At 48.5% G+C, this 16401-nt stretch overlaps 7 protein-coding genes across 7 annotated transcripts; 3 read left to right on the top strand and 4 right to left on the bottom strand.

The window, feature by feature from the left end:
- Positions 1-15: 15 nt before the first annotated feature.
- BO85DRAFT_507791 (Zn(II)2Cys6 transcription factor) lies at positions 16-1802 on the bottom strand (the record flags this gene model as incomplete). Its single annotated transcript, XM_025664419.1, has 3 exons — positions 16-786; positions 843-1476; positions 1651-1802. 3 exons carry the CDS (start codon positions 1800-1802, stop codon positions 16-18), a joined length of 1557 nt encoding a protein of 518 aa, XP_025510233.1.
- Positions 1803-2384: 582 nt separating this feature from the next.
- BO85DRAFT_472836 (NmrA/HSCARG family protein) lies at positions 2385-3565 on the bottom strand (the record flags this gene model as incomplete). Its single annotated transcript, XM_025662582.1, has 5 exons — positions 2385-2444; positions 2500-2672; positions 2723-2912; positions 2969-3454; positions 3515-3565. The coding sequence occupies 5 exons, from the start codon at positions 3563-3565 to the stop codon at positions 2385-2387; spliced, it is 960 nt and encodes a 319-aa protein (XP_025510232.1).
- A 645-nt stretch (positions 3566-4210) lies between these two features.
- Positions 4211-5048, top strand: BO85DRAFT_507775 (SDR family oxidoreductase; the record flags this gene model as incomplete). The annotated part of the gene is made up of 3 exons (XM_025664418.1): positions 4211-4746; positions 4823-4922; positions 4977-5048. Coding segments are annotated over 3 exons (708 nt in total), but the record flags the coding sequence as incomplete, so codon positions are not given.
- Positions 5049-5838: 790 nt separating this feature from the next.
- Positions 5839-6337, bottom strand: BO85DRAFT_464068 (uncharacterized protein; the record flags this gene model as incomplete). The annotated part of the gene is made up of 2 exons (XM_025661967.1): positions 5839-6179; positions 6226-6337. 2 exons carry the CDS (start codon positions 6335-6337, stop codon positions 5839-5841), a joined length of 453 nt encoding a protein of 150 aa, XP_025510230.1.
- A 267-nt stretch (positions 6338-6604) lies between these two features.
- Positions 6605-9073, top strand: BO85DRAFT_507769 (tryptophan synthase). The gene is made up of 3 exons (XM_025664417.1): positions 6605-6849; positions 6918-7221; positions 7270-9073. Exons 1-3 carry the CDS (start codon positions 6714-6716, stop codon positions 8963-8965), a joined length of 2136 nt encoding a protein of 711 aa, XP_025510229.1. The 5' UTR covers positions 6605-6713; the 3' UTR covers positions 8966-9073.
- A 2374-nt stretch (positions 9074-11447) lies between these two features.
- Positions 11448-12483, top strand: BO85DRAFT_431965 (aromatic alcohol reductase; the record flags this gene model as incomplete). Its single annotated transcript, XM_025658359.1, has 2 exons — positions 11448-11535; positions 11596-12483. Exons 1-2 carry the CDS (start codon positions 11500-11502, stop codon positions 12481-12483), a joined length of 924 nt encoding a protein of 307 aa, XP_025510228.1. The 5' UTR covers positions 11448-11499.
- A 485-nt stretch (positions 12484-12968) lies between these two features.
- Positions 12969-15908, bottom strand: BO85DRAFT_431964 (Zn(II)2Cys6 transcription factor). The gene is made up of 9 exons (XM_025658358.1): positions 15804-15908; positions 15663-15686; positions 15505-15611; positions 15396-15455; positions 14938-15344; positions 14567-14889; positions 14101-14511; positions 13812-14044; positions 12969-13752 (listed from the first exon to the last, which is right to left on the bottom strand). Exons 1-9 carry the CDS (start codon positions 15813-15815, stop codon positions 13284-13286), a joined length of 2046 nt encoding a protein of 681 aa, XP_025510227.1. The 5' UTR covers positions 15816-15908; the 3' UTR covers positions 12969-13283.
- Positions 15909-16401: the final 493 nt, after the last annotated feature.

Genomic DNA, 16401 nt, shown 5'->3' with positions numbered 1-16401 from the left:
TCAGTAATGCTAGAATTAGCGCTGATCGGTGAACCCATACCAAGAGCACTCCGGATTTACCACAGGTAGTACCTTGTGGAGATATAACAACGTCGAGCGACTCGCGGTGATGGTAAGCTTTGTACTGGAAGCGATACCATCAAGTCTCGGTCCTGCGAGATCAGCCTCTAGAATCTGGCATCTGGTGCTAGCTTGGTGGATGACAGTCAGACAATGATAGTAGCCGAGCCGCAGGATCACTGCCATGGTGTTCAAATTGGCACTGACTGGTGTCTCCCGAGAGAAGTATAGAGTAGGTCGGAACTCGATAGGGAGCGATAGCCTCCACTGCTCAAGTGCCTCATCAAGGCCGCGGATGCTCGAGAGCAACTCGGTAACGGACTGCTGGAGGGCATGAGCGGTATAAAGATCCTCGTACACTTTTGATTTGAGCATTGAGAGACGGAGATCCCATGGGAAAAGTGGAACCAGATGCTCGTCGACCTGTGGCAAACTCTGTTGGAGATTGAGATCATGCAGCCGCACATAATCGGGAGGCATGGTAAGGTCACAATGTGCATCGTTGATACAAGGTGGCTGGCCCGTTCTCAGACATATGTCTTTATCAAAGGAGTAGCAGAGCCAGAAGAGATCACGTAGGTGACATCTCATATCACCTTTATCATACGGGGCAGAGGGCTTATTGGCGGGGAGGGTATGGGCTTCCAGTGTGTACAGAAGACGCGTGGCAATGGATAATGTCGCCGCTGCTGACTGAAGATCTCCCAGAAAGTATTGAACTTGTACCTGGTGACTCTGTTGGCTATTTAAAACATGGACCATGGGGAGAGCCTTGTACATACCAGCATGATCAATGTCTGCAACCCGTCAACCGTCATCTCCTCAATCACCGGGATCTGAAAGCTCTGGGCCACTGATGCATAAGACTGACAGTCCATAGCACCGTGAATGTTGTCATCCATGCCAAACAGGGAAATAAGTGCGAGGAAGGCATAGACGCAAGATTTAGCACTGTTAGAACCAGGAAGCTGGAGGTGACTGTAGGCAAGGTCCAGTGTTTTGCCAAAGACGGGCTGGCTGATGACCGGGAAGACAAGACCCTGCGATGATGAGCCGTATATCTGCACATATTTTTCCACGTTAACTCTACTTGGAAGCTGCGGACCGGCAGGGGCGTCCGCCCCAGGTACCGTATACGATCGAAGTGGCTTCAGCCAACGGAGCTCCATAGAGAACAACTTATCAAAGTTGACGCTTTCCCCAACCTGAGATTCAATCCACCTCTGGCCTTCGTTGGAAAATACATGGTGCCCCCTTAGGTAGGTGACGTTGTTCAGAAACGTATTGCCAATCCTCGACGACCTCGTGGAGTCAGCGACCTGGGATGACGGGCGGGCAAGTAGGTCTTGCGGCCCATCTGCAATGTTGGGGATCACCGCCTTAGGTGTGTCGGGTGCGACGACAATCACTCGGTGGCTACCAACAAGTTAGCTAGGACCACCTGGACTGACGCATAAGGTTGAACGGCGCCTGAAATATTGAGTGAAATAGCATTATTTTTTTTTTTTTTTTTTTTTTAAAAAAAGAAGGGAGCAGAGGAGGTGAAACTCGCGCAATCAGGCCGCGTTATTAGATGCAGTCATAGCGTACCCTGTGTCGGAATTCGCCCGAAATCGGTTGAAGGTACAGGCGAGATTATGATGCTTGCACCAGTTACACTGCGGGAACTCTCCATCGCATTGGATCTGCCAAGCCCGGTAATATGGTGTCAGACTGGATCTGAGTCGTGTCCAACAACACATGCATACCTTTTTCTTGGAACAAGAGTCGCATGCTCTTCGTCTCGGTTTCGGCCGTCGTTTCTGCGTTAGTGGCGTACGCCGTTTGCTTGGGCGGTTGCCCGGCATCGGTCGCGTAACAAGAAAATGCACTATTAGTCGCCTATAACTTCACGCTGGCTCAGCGCTTGAGTAGAATGCAAGTGGGCAAGCATAGACTGCAAGGGATCGTGATGTGTCTCAAGGGCCCACAGAGAGGCGAATCCGCTTAATAATCGGGGTCGTGTCGTTTAAGCTCTTGGCAGCTCCACCATAACCATAATCTGGGGAAACAATGGCCACTAGATTTAGTAGGTTAGTGGTTTGAACTTTCATCGCAATTACACCTGATTACCAGGCGTCTTCTGATTATTACGGGGATTTCGACAGATACAAATGTGTGCGTATCATCATAGTGGGCATCGTACAGTTATTTCCGGTGCATCTCGGCGTCTAACAGTACCTTACAATGATATGAATGATGGACATGAGCCGAACCGAAAAGGGCCTTGTATTTTATTGTCTATCCTCATCCTTGGAAATGGTTTGTTTATCCCTTCACCCTATTTAGAGCAGCTTGTGCTGGCGAATGAACTCGGACCAGGTCTGAAGTTTGAGTCCAGGAATCTAACACAGTTAGCAAATGTAGTACTCGTGAAGGAGAACTGAGGTGTTAACCTACGTCCTTGGCTTGCACAAACTCCTCCCGTGCGTAGACATTTCCGCACTTTTCAAAAATCAGCAACTGCTCGGTAAAATCCAAAGCAATGTCCTCCGACATGCCGTCCCGGGTCATGAGAAGCTGCTGGAATTCGCTAGAGCTGGATGCGTGATAGTCCGTCGGAACATTGTAGCCTATTGCGTAAATTAGCATGATGAACCACGGGTCTATTGGGGGACCATACAGGAGCCCAACTCAGCGAGCTTGTCGGCCTCAGACAACGCCTGAGCCCAGAATGCGATGGTCTTGGTGAAGTAGGTGGAGCCAGCTTCGAGGACCAGGTGCACCAGCTTGCCGGTATCACCGATTGCCACATTGGGCAGAACCGTGTGCGGGCTGTGCGGGAACCTGAGGTTGTAGGTGCCATTGGCGTCCTATGTCGTGATGTACATGAGCATATAATATGATTCGATCGAACAGAATAACTCACCTTGACAGGCAGATACCGCTGGGGATCGGTCAAAGTGTTCTCAAAGTAATTGGGGAACAGAACGGTAGTCGTCTTTGCCCACAGGTCCGGTTTCTGGGTCTGGATATACTCGGTGATTATATTTTTACCCATCCAGTGATGCACATTCCGGAATTGGCCGTTTGATAGGGCAACAGGGTCTGGCAAAGCGCTCCAGATGAAGTGCTGCAGCGTTGTGATTTCGGCAGCAGCATCCGCAATAGCCTTACCCTGTTCAATCTCAGCTGCTGCCGACTGCTTCTGCCAGAAGTCAGTCAGAGCGTAGATCACATCCGCACCAGCGAAGGCCGCGGTTAGAGCCTCTCTGCCACTCTCTAAGTCGGCACAGAAGAGTTCAACTCCCTGAGCAGCGAGCTTCTGGGCCTTAGGCTTGGTGGTGTTACGGGTAATGGCCCGGACATTATATAGACGAGGGTGCTCCAGTAATTCCGCAACCACAGCTCCGCCCTATAGTTCAAGATCAGCTATCTGCGTCACCTAATGGCACGTGGGTATGGGTAGCCTTGCCTGAGAGCCAGTGGCACCGATCACCACGACATTTCGCTTTGTAACCGTCATGGTGTTGCAATTCCGTGAAGCCTTGGAGTGAAGTACGAGGTAATTTTAGGGAATAAACCAGCCGTAGAATAGGCGACACTGGACAATTATATAGGGCTGCCATGGGAGCAAAGAATCTCAAGATGCAATTGCTACCGCTGACTCAGCGGGATACATAAACTCAATGTAGTAACCCTGTGAACATCTAATACCATCCCATCCGACAGACTTTGAGTTCTGAACATTTGTATCGTGTGAAGTTCCCTGGGATAACCAACGTATTCGTATTAATTAGACTCCAAGCCACTGCATCGTCCGAGAAGAGATTGCTGAACCCTTCGCCAACCCCACCTGTTCTATCTTTACTCGGTTCCGATCCGGAGATGCCGAACCCGAGGTGAGGCAATTAATGGCTCGACTCGTCCCGCCCCCTTGTGGGAACAGTCTATCACAATATAAATTCGGACATCTCGGACAGCGAGAACCGCTAACGCTAATGGGTCCCCAAGTCCGGCGATTCACCAAGTACTGACTTTGCGGATTTATGATCAATACTACCATTGCACATACTTTACAATGAGCCGTGTTATCCTCGTCACCGGGGCCAATCGAGGTGAGCGGAGACTCCTCGCAATATAATGCATACCTTGGCTGACTCAACTTACAGGCATCGGAAGGGGCCTTGTGGCACATTATCTTGCCCAGCCAGACACAACTGTTATCGGTACTGCCCGAGACGTCTCTTCTGCAAATGCGAAAGATCTCATTGAGCTGCCAAAGGGCGAAGGCTCTCGCCTGATCGTCGTGCGTCTGAGCTCTGATAGCCCACAGGGCGCGATAGAGGCTGTATCGGAGATCCAGACGCAGCACAGTATTGGACATATTGATACTGTCATTGCTAATGCCGGCATTTGCAACCACTATGGACCAGTAGTAGGAATGACTGACTTCGACGTGCTGACTCACTTTGAAGTAAATACACTGGGACCGCTCAGACTGTTCAGAGCTGTTGCGCCGCTGCTGCAGAAAGCCAGTACTCCCAAGTTTGCTTATATTTCTACGCTCCTGGCGAGTATCCATGAAATTGAACAGATCCCTTCGTTGACCACCGCGTATGGAATGTCGAAGGTGGCTGGAAACTATCTTATAAAGAAGATCGATGCGGAGAATCAGTACTTGATCGCTTTGCCAATTGATCCAGGGTATGTCCACCTTCGCACTTCCATAAATCATGAGTCAAGAAATGCTGATGCAGAACGTTTTGTTTCCTGTGGGTAGAATGGTACAGACTGACATGGGGAGTCGCGCGGCACAAGCCAATGGGCTAGAGAAGGCTCCGGTGACCGTCCAGGATACTGTTCTTGGGATCACCAACCAGGTATGCAGGATGTTGGTCATCATGACTAGCTGAGGATTACTGACGTCGTTACAGGTTGAGGCAGCGACAAAGTCCACCACATCTGGTCAATTTGTCAATTATAACGGGGATAGGGTGCGTTGGTAGATAGGGGTTAAGGATGTGTAGATTCTTGTATGGCTAGACTTTATAGACTGGGGTTGTTCACATACTACATGGCATGATCCTCTTTCTGCCAATTTCATACAAACTACTTCCCCAGTCTCCACCTTTTGAATCCTTGGATTAAACACTCAACACAGAGGATTGACAACGTTCATATTCCTTTCCTAGACGCATATACCGAGCTACAGCCACATACAACATAACCAACAGTCGAGCCGGCCACACAGTCAGGCGATCCACCCTGCTATCCCATGTAGGAGATAGCTTTTTAATTGTATTATATATCAACCAATACAGTGCTTGAGAATTCTAACTTGCCATAACTTAGAATATATATTGAAAATATAATACTTTACATTTTATTTTGGATTTCCAGTACTATGTTCTTTCACCTGATTGTAATATAAAATGCTATTATATGTACTATATATACTTACAATGATTTTCAAACAGTCTGCGGTCTCTCTAATACTACTTATAATCTATATCAAAACTTAGCACCCCTAGGCTTTTCATGCTTGAGATATCTGGTGTTTATAGAGGATCTTTTGTATAGTATTACAGGGTGGCCCGCCAGACTGTGTGGCCCGCGCGATTGTGGTTTACGTTACCAGCCAACATAAGTGGATGGCAACGATGTATTTGAGAGGACTTATATATAACATAAAATGAAAGCAATATTGTAGTAATCCAGTACCAAAAGGCCCTCTTCATTCTGCAGTCTCCGTGGAATACGAGTCAAAACCGCAATTGGACCATAGCATGCACCATATTAAGGAATCCATACATCAACTTCAAACTCCACAAGGTGCTCGGGAAAAGGCAGGCTTTCGATTCCTACCATGGTGAACAACGGCTGATGGCGAGGACACCACTTCTTGATGTAGTGGACCATATTTTCCCGTGCTTCTAGGCGCATTCCAGATAATCCCACGAAGAACGCGCGCAGCTTGACCACGTAATCCCAGCCAGTACTGTCTTCCTCAATGGCATGACCTTCTTGAACGAGAGTGTGGATGATCAGGTAATTAATGTTGTTGAAGGCCTGCGCAATTTGCTCCTCAATTTTGGGAGACGTCTCTCTGGTCAAAGGATTCATGCCCGCTTTGCAATCTGATTAGCCCTGGGTCTTCAGACATGGTTCCGGTACACTGCTTACTCTGTCCCGTGACGACCAGCCGATTGCCGATGATGCAGGCATCGCTAAACCCGTATTTCTCGCGACATTCTTCTCCAAAACCAGGAAGTGCGTGATACTTGAAAGAGGCCATGTTGTAGGTTGTACGTTCGTAGGATTGTATAGTTAGGTATAGATGAGCGATCGGCATACCGAGTATTTATATTGTAATTGTTCTGTAAAGCGCGAGTCCCCCGGTCCGCTTTGTCAGCGGGGGCATATCCCCACCCACACCGGCAGTCCGGCTTAAGTTCCATAATTTCAAGCCGTTGCCACTTAGGAGCCGAAGGAAGGCAAAATAAATCTGTAGCGATGAGTCATGACTGGATGTGAGGAGACATAAAAAGAATGGGTTCGGAAGCCCTATGACAATGCCTACGCCAGTCGTCTGTCTCTGTTAATGACTTTCGTTGAGTGTTAACGTGGACCCTACGCGATCTTGCGCATGAACAACCTACTGCGTACCTGTAATGGAGCATATTAAGCTGTCCTTCGCGAAAGCGAAGCATCAGAACCGTGCTGCTCTGGGGGCCTACGTTACCGCTGGGTATCCGACAGTAGAAGAGACACCAGATATTCTACTCAGTCTCGAAAGCAGCGGTGCAGGTGAGTATCTATTAATTCATCATGACGAATCAAGTTTCCATGACATCTAACGCTGTACGACTGCATAGACATGATTGAGCTGGGCATGCCGTTTTCTGACCCCATTGCAGACGGCCCGATTATTCAAGAGGCCAATATGATCGCTCTCGCCAATGGTGTCACCATCGCAGGGGTATTGGACATGGTGCGAGAAGCAAGACGACTGGGACTAAAGATACCCGTTCTGCTCATGGGGTACTATAATCCAGTCCTTCGCTACGGGGAGGAGAAGTTGCTGCACGACTGCAAGCAGGCCGGCGTTCATGGGTTCATCCTGGTGGACCTCCCCATTGAGGAAGCTGTTCGGTTCAGAAGACTCTCCGCCACACATGGGTGCGTACATGATTGTGTGTCTTTCTAGTTTGAGCTAAAGATCGCCAGGCTTTCTTATATTCCCCTCATTGCTCCCTCTACGTCTATCCCTCGCATGAAAGCCCTATGCAGCATAGCCGATTCATTTATCTATGCTGTTTCGAGAATGGGTGTGACTGGTGCCTCTCAGTCACTAAGCGCCAACCTTCCTGAGTTCCTTGACTGCATCCACACCTATGCCCGCGACACACCGATTGCTCTCGGTTTTGGTATCAGTACACGAGAACACTTCCTATCCGTACAAGCTTTGACTGAAGGCTGTATCATTGGCAGTCAGATCATCAGTAACATCGGTGCTGCGCCATCCGGTCGTGCTGCTGAATACGTCGGGAAGTACCTATCTGGTATCACCGGGCGTAGGCTCGAGCGAGATGAGCAGGGTGCGATTGTCCGTGAGGTCACTGTGTTAGAACCCCCTGTGACTGGGGCGAGGCCTCAAGCGATGGCTGCCGGGGGTTCGTATGCAGATACCACGGACCTCACACCCGAGCAGAATCCAGTTGCATCCACGCGATTTGGCGAATTTGGTGGCCAATACGTATCCGAATCATTGATGGGTTGTTTATCCGAATTAGACCGGGTCTTTGAAGCGGTTCGAGAAGACCCGGCCTTCTGGGAAGAGTACCGCTCTTATTATCCATATATGGGTCGGCCGAGTGGATTGTACTTTGCTCGACATCTTACTGAGAAGGTTGGTGGTGCAAATATCTGGATCAAACGGGAAGATCTTAATCACACTGGGAGCCACAAGATCAATAACGCCCTGGGCCAGGTACTACTAGCTCGGCGACTGGGAAAGAGACGAGTTATCGCCGAAACGGGCGCGGGTCAGCACGGCGTGGCCACTGCGACGGTCTGCGCCAAATTCGGAATAGAATGTGTTGTCTACATGGGCGCCGAGGATGTTCGTCGTCAAGCGCTGAATGTGTTCCGGATGAAGCTTCTCGGTGCTAAAGTAGTACCAGTGACATCTGGTAGTCGCACCCTGCGTGATGCAGTGAATGAAGCATTGCGTGCGTGGGTCAAAGACGTTGAAACCACCCATTATATTCTCGGTTCGGTTGTTGGCCCTCACCCTTTCCCTACTATCGTGCGCACCTTCCAGTCCATCATTGGGCAGGAAACGAAAGAACAAATGCAACAAGCTATTGGAAAACTTCCTGATGCTGTTGTAGCCTGTGTAGGGGGAGGCAGCAATGCATCAGGAATGTTCTATCCTTTTATAGACGAGCCAAGTGTCCAGATACTGGGTGTGGAGGCCGGTGGCGATGGCCTCGATACCTCACGCCATTCAGCAACACTGTCCGGTGGCACTAAGGGAGTCCTTCATGGAGTATACACCTATCTCTTACAGGATGAACATGGGCAGATCTCGGAGACACACTCTGTCTCGGCCGGTATGGACTACCCAGCTGTAGGACCCGAACTCAGCTCCTGGAAGGATAGTGGAAGTGCCCGATTCATTGCAGCCACTAATTCCCAGGCCCTGGCTGGCTTCCGCGCTCTGGCAATGTACGAAGGTATTATTCCCGCGCTAGAGTCCTCTCACGCTGTCTATGGTGCTATTGAACTCGCCAAGGAAATGAAGAAAGGCGAACAGGACATTGTTCTCAACCTTAGCGGACGAGGTGACAAGGATGTCAACACTGTCGCTGAGGCCCTGCCTCGTCTGGGACCTGAAATTGGGTGGGATTTACGGTTTTGACGTTTGATGCTGTGGTTTGGATAAGTGGGTGTACCAGATAGATTTGGAAAAGACTCAGATAGATCGTACGGGAGTTCTTACTTACATAGAGGGTAGGGTTTAGCGGACAATTTATCGAATAGTGTAATCATGTTCGAGATGCTATTCCTAACCTACGGAAGGAGACTACCATTTCCACACTCTACATCGCATTAGCTGCAAGTATAGATCTGCATAATGGATCATACAAGAACCCAAATTAAATGTAATAGGTGCCGAACTGCATGGTTCATGCGCTAGCAGTGAAGCATACACTGGCCTGTTATTTACTTTCCCCAAAATATCCCGGGAGACGAGAGCGCTCAGCGATTTTCCAATTAACCCCATACACATACTAATGACCACTATCATCGTATTACTTTACATAGATCTAAGCTTTTAGAAGATCCAATCAATGGGTTGCTCTTTAGGGCACAGAACATACTTTGGTAAACAGTGACCTTTGCATAAGAAGAATCAATTCGAAATACATAATATCTATTCTTGTCTAGCCGATCAATTCTCTCCTTTCCAAATCTTTTCGACAGTAGTCGGCGCTCCTAAAACCTTCTCGTCATTGATTGTCTTCCCAATTATCTGCTAACTGACTGGATGGCCATTCATTACATGGGGATCATAGATTTTTCAGTTCCAGGCATCCATGTCATTGCGTGGCTGATAACCGTTCGGCTGTACGTCGACCTCCTTCCTAACCTCATCCAAAGGGAACGAAACCGCTGGATAATCGAGTAGGTTCCACACCTTGGTTTAACTGACCCAACGCCGTTTGTCATGCGGGACCGCAGTATTAGCTGTTGTTGGTCCTAAAAGCACGTCGAGCAGCTTGCCAGACAGAGACCGAGTTTGGTCCCACCTGCTAAGGTACTTCTACCTTAATGCGATCTTTTTCTTGTTCACTTGCCAGTATTCATACACTGAAAAGGCTTTTCCCTTTGCGCGGTCGGCCATCCCTGTACGTGAGGGATATTGGCTCTCCAGAAGCTCGACCAATATACCAAACCCGGTGTCATTACCGCCTCTTCATCTTCCGGCCTCTCTGCATCGAGGTTCATTTGAAGATGCCAGAAAGGCCCCAGCCGCATCCTAGTTGACCATCCTATCAATCCACCATATCTAGTCCCCCTGGTGGAATTTGTCCCTCACCCGAGCACCAGTGCCACCACGATATCTACGGCCCAAGACTTCTACCGGTACCTCGGGAAGACGCCCATTCTGCTTCACCACGAAGCCCCAGGGTTCGTAGCCAATCGTCTGCAGGGTGCGATCAACAGCGAAGCATACAGCCTTTATCAGCTGCGGCATTGTCCCCGCCAAGAATCTCGACACGGCAATGATATCAGGTCCAGGTCTTCGGTGGGCGTTGACCGGTCCGTTTGTTACTATTTCACTGGGTGGGGGAGGAGGCTCGAATGGGTTTGCCCAGCGTATCGAACGACCTGGCCCTGCGGATCTAGCTCGGGATGAAGACATGTTGAAGCATCGATTCGATTGGAGCGAGGAAAGCGTGTCTTTGCTTAGGAGAGAGGCTCTTCAGTGGCTAGAAAGAGTGGACTGGGATGGTTTCAATAGGAAGAGAGATCAGATGCTGCTGAGATGGCTGGAAGAACACACATCATCGCCCTAATCATATTCTAGGACTGCCGTGTTCTATAACAGGACCCACTGCGTACGTGAGAACAGAGGATGTGTTGTCGATATAACAATAAAGGATTTTTTAAGATAAATACTACTGTTTTCTTCCAATATAAAAGGTGCCAGTGACGTGATTTTTTATTCAGATCTAGGGTGAGATATACCCGTAGTTTTCCTCTGTTCAGACATGGCTGATAATATAGTATTCTATTATAAATATTGCGATTTCCAAGACAAGCCCTGGATGGAGCAGGTAAATGTGAGTTGCTGGAAGGTGTGTCGTGAATCGAGTGTCTACAGGGGCCTGAAAGGTGCCTCGTATATGGAACTCGTTGTGTCTGTTCCACTGTACCGCTTTGATCCAGGCGGATTGGAGATTGGTATGGGTTTCACTCCGTGTATATGGATTGTAAGGTTTTTGGTTGAGATTGAAAATGATCAATAGTCTTGCCACCTCACATTTTCTGTGCATAGTACCACCCCACATAAAGTCCGAGAGCATGTTGTTGACTGCAAAGTCTTTCTCTTGCGCAGGAAGCAGACGCATCTTCCCCCTATTGCTAGATTAGTAACCCAGCTGGCAGCCTTTCGTATTTCATGAGGATACAACATACACCCAATGGAGAAGTTCCCTGAGTGGACTGCGATGACCTTACATGACATGCGCTGACTAAGCGGGGACTAGGCGAAGACCCTCGGATCAGATAAGATGGCCTCCGAAGGTAGTCAGTGGGGAGGCAAGGGTTGGTCTATATAAAGAGTAACTACAATGATCCCCTTCGCCTCGAGGAGAGCTGCAGACCCCAAGAGACACAGAACTGATCAAGTCCAACTACCTTCAACTGCATTATTGAACTTTGAAAATGTCCCGACAGATCAAAAATGTCGTTATCGCAGGGGTAGGTTTGAACTTCTATGCGTAATGACTTTGAAGTCATGTCACTAATCCATGATTCCAGGCCACCGGTAACCTCGGATCGCATATACTGACCGCATTGGTGAGTCATGGCAACTTCAATATCACCGTCTTGACACGCAGGACTGGTGCCACTTTCCCGGCTGGCGTCACGGCCAAGGTGGTGGATTTCAGCTCTCCTGCGGAATTAGGTCTTGCTCTTCAGGGTCAGGACGCCGTGCTCGATGCAATCTTCAGTCCCGACCCTACCATTTCAATTGGCTTGATCGATGCCGCGGTCGCTGCCGGAGTTTATCGCTATATCGCCCCTGAGTTCACTATCCATCCTAAATACGACAAGACACGGTCACTGCCCATCTTCCGGGGCAAGGCGCAGATCTACGATCATCTCCAGAAAATCGCCAATGATAAGAAGATTTCCTGGACCGCCATATCTAATGGTGCTTTTCTGGACTGGTGTCTGCGATCGAGCTTTTTAAATATTGATTTGATCAAGAAAAAGATTTTGCTCATGAATGATGGTACCTGTGTCTTTCCTTTGACCGTTCTTCCTGCCGTTGGTACAGCCGTTGCCAATGCCCTGATTCAAGCTGAGAAAACCAAGAATATGCACTGTTCCATCTACAGTGTCCAAAAGAGTCAAAAGGATATTGCCGATCTGGCAGAGGAGGCACTTGGACCCGATAGCTGGGAGGTTAAAAGCCAGGATATGGAAAAGGCCTTTGAAGAAGAATTATCTGCCATAGCCATCGGAAACTACAGCTGGACGGTTGTGGGGGACTTAATCCGGTATTCACTCGCAACCCCGGGCTATAATGGAGTGTTTGAGCAGAATCACAATGATCTCTTAGGCGTTCAACCCATGAGCGATGAGCAGGTGAAGGCTTTGATCAAGGAAATCTATGATGAGCTGAAGTCTGCTGCACACTAGGTAATGGTTTGGGGGAAGAGAGGGATGTTCTTCAAAACGATAACCCCTAGTATCAAGGCTGTCATATCGTATAGTGTAACACTTCGACTTCTTTAGTCTCTCTAACCCTGTTTCATGGATAGCACCCTGTAGATTGGTATTTACTAAAGTTAGCGACGATAGGTAGCGTAGAAGATAGCAACCAAAGTCTGTAGGGCCCAATTACAGGTCATTTTGACCTAAGGCCAGTCATTTGAGACTGAGAGACACAGTCCAAGGACTTTGCAAATTCAAGGGTCTTTAGAAAATGGGAAGTCTAGCACCGTGTCACAAGGGTTGCTTTCACTTGGATTCTCACCTTTTTCCGCACGATTTTCTCCATTGCGTGTTTCCGTCTGCCTGATTATGTCAATCTGCCACGGGCAACACTGCAGATCTCCTCTAGATGTGCATGCACGTCTGCTACAGGCGGATCGTAGTGTTCGGTCGCCGAATTTGCATTATAGTGTCTTACGAATTGCGATACTCGGATTGGTTGACTTATAGAAAACAATGCTCTATCACCCGCGGTGACCAACAAGGATACGCAACCCTACTTCCTGGTATCATCTTTGTGCCTTCATTAGGCTATTGCCACTACCAGTGGCTCAAACGAAGATACAACTACCACGAGATAAAAAGCCTGTACAGTACTCGTAACATCCAAACAGTAGACTACCAGACAGTATTCCAGCCACAGCCCTATTCCTGTCAAAGCTGCTAGGGATTAGATCGACTATCCGTTTTCGATATTTTAAATATTAGAAAAGTGAACACCCCCATTACTGCCCATTGAAGGATGACATGTCCATGTCGTACCATCCCAGCGGGAGTTGGCTATTGAACAGCTGCCACATCAATTCATCGGTAGATGAGCCAAGTGGGCTTTCTGTTGCCAATATTTGGGGATCAGCAGCACCCAGAGTTGAGAGCCCTATGGCTTGTACGCCTCCGACACCATCCACCGTGTCTGGAGCTAGAACCTGATATGGAAGACTGTCCACGGTGGGATGGGTCGCCGACACAGGCGGACCCTGCTCATTCTGAGACAGTGCGGTCTGGAACAATGGCTCGCAAAGTTTCTGAAGGGCCATTAACAGATCTAACATGTTCATCACATCAGTGTTGCCGGTATATTGCGATAACCCTTGAGTGACTTCCTGCAACAAAATATAGTCACCGGAGTCGGCGGTACGGACCACATTACAGAAGAGAACAAAGAATGGACTGAGTGGATATAAGAAAACGGTCCTATATGGGTGTCAGTCACGTTTCTTCAAGGAATCTCCCCTCAGCCACGAGCGACGAACCATGTCAAGAACGACGGATACGAACCCTCGATCCCCGGTACGTCTGCAAGATTATTCTGAATATGCTGAAACGCTCGTAGCGAGGTCCTGGCAGCTGATAAACACTCTTTATACGCTGCTGCCTTTGGGTCATGCTTTAGCTGTGCCCGAAGAACGTCCACCAAAATCGCATAGTAACAAAATTCTGTCCCGTGCCATTCGTTGACAATGGCATCGATTATAGAGTGACCGGCCTAAGGGGTTCTCTTATCAGTCGGCAAGTACAACCTTTAGCGAGAGTATTACCCACAGCTTCCATTTTATTATGTATCCCGTGCATTCTTGATCGGAGGTGTTCGCACCTGGCTGATATTTCAGTGGCATACCTGCGCTTCCCATTAAGGGAGATATCTAGCAACTCGCCCTGCACTTGAGCTAGATCCGAGATAATTTCAACCACGGTGCCATATGCCATTGACTCATCCTTCCGATGCATCTGGTCGAGAGGCATACACGGCTCCGGTAACGACATTGGCCGTATAAAGAGGGAACTCAAAGTCCTGTCAAGATAGTAACACCAGAATACTGCACTCAAGATTTCCTCATTGTCGGGGGTCAAATGGTCAATTTCATGATAATTCAAGGCGACAATCAAGCGTGCCGCATACGAGTTGAGCACCCAGCATTGATCCATCCTGCCGGTTTGTTGCATTAATTTGGCCTGCACCACCGGCGTAAGTATCCGTAAATCTCGAAGGGCCACTGCGGGTACTCACACCAGATATCAGCGATTGAACCAACGTGAAACTTGGCGTGGTGCATATGTCGATCTCTTTAAGCGCTCGAATGGCAGCGAACTCATACACCTTCTTAGAGCCCAGAAGTCGGTTTAAGAGAGTGGCGTTGTTTGACAACCTTGATAGCTGATCTACATGACATACAGCCTTTACATAAATACAGACACAGAGCTGATGGTATAGCTGTCCGTGGGCATCACCGTTCAGGAGCCTTATGGCCATTTTTTCCAGCGATTTGCCAGTGACATGGTCAGGCCATTGAACTTGAACGTATTTTCCAATATTCAATGTCGGTGATTGCTCTACACAACATTAGAAGAGATGGATAAAACAAGGGGCAAGGGAAGTACCTCGAAGAAGCATGTACAATAATTCTGGTGGAGGCAGGTCTGGAACCTCAATGCCTTCGTAGTGGGTTTCAGCCATCCTGAGCGATGAAGATTCACCCAAGTCCAAATTCTTTCTGTTCGCCACCTTTTCAACTAGATCTAACGCGGAGCGGAGGATTGTCCGCCGGTCAGGTATTAGATCATTGTCGATGCTCAGCTCATTCTGAAGAATAACCTTGGCCTGTTTTGCGCGGTGAGAAGAATCTTCAGAAGCAGTGGCCCATTCGGCATGCCCCTGGGGAGCACTTTCCGATCGCGTGGTATGAGCATTCAACTTCCTCCTCTCTGCGGAAGTCTCTTTGTCTGATTCGTTTGTATTATTAGGTTCAGTGTACATCGCATCGGGTACATTCGGACTATGGCTGTTTCTATGCGGACGGGTCAGAATCAGAGAACACAATAGACAGCGTTATCAGTACCCCCTAGGCTGGTTTGTCAATCTTTCCAGGTTTGCAACCCGCTCTCCAAGAGATAGGATGCTATTTAGTCAGTAACAGACTATAACGATTCTTAAATCCAATGCATTACCTTGATGGGGCCTTTGGTTTCGATGGGGCTTTGGGCCGCCGGTCTCTCCGGCACTCAACTCTCGCGTCCACGCAATTTGCGCATATCGCCTGTCTATCACATCTTACCTAGTCATATGTTTTAGCAGGCGCAATGCTAATAGTAAAGTAAATTCATACTTTCCTTGAATGGCACAAATCACACTAGAATAGGTTAGCGAGCCCAAGACAATCGAGACAACTTTCAAGATGCCCCGAAGGGCCGACGCTATATCCAGCGCATCGTTCTCTCGGGGTCAGTAATTTTATGATCTCACTTACCGCCGAAAGCATTCTAGCTGTATCCTTGGTGGGACGGTCGTACCTACATCAGTACAATGCACACGCGATAGAGAGCAAGATGGATTGGGCAGAAAGTTCACCAGCACATGAAGACAGTCCGACCTCCCAAAACGCGGGGTGTTTCTGAGGCCGCCTATGGGTTCTTGGCGGGTGTCCGCGGGTAAAATTTCAGTATAACTCTGATTAGTCATGTGGCCAGGGTGAACTGTATCATACAGTCAATAACTTGAGCCGCTTGACACAATTGACCTCTTGCTGTTGTGAACCGAGGCTCTACATAAGAGATGATAAGGCCTTGTATATGGAAGGATTGCCCTTTATTCTGTTTTGATCCAGTCTAATAGGAAACTCATTTCGGCTTTACTCGGTATATGTTTCCTATTCTTTTCTAATGATAGTGAAACAGTGAATCTTCCCTCAAAAATCCCAACACCTTCAACCCGAGACCATGCCATAGAATCTGGTTGGGCCGGGTTACGTGGAAGCATAACAGACCAGGATTCTCCTGACTACCTGGACAATTTCCGCAGTAGTGAAGACAAAATGGGGAGGTTTTTCATGTTTCATTTGGTCTCAT

Source organism: Aspergillus piperis, assembly GCF_003184755.1.
Source record: "Aspergillus piperis CBS 112811 unplaced genomic scaffold BO85scaffold_33, whole genome shotgun sequence".
Classification (NCBI taxonomy): Eukaryota; Fungi; Ascomycota; class Eurotiomycetes; order Eurotiales; family Aspergillaceae; genus Aspergillus; species Aspergillus piperis.
This window is presented reverse-complemented; position numbering and strand designations above follow the sequence as displayed.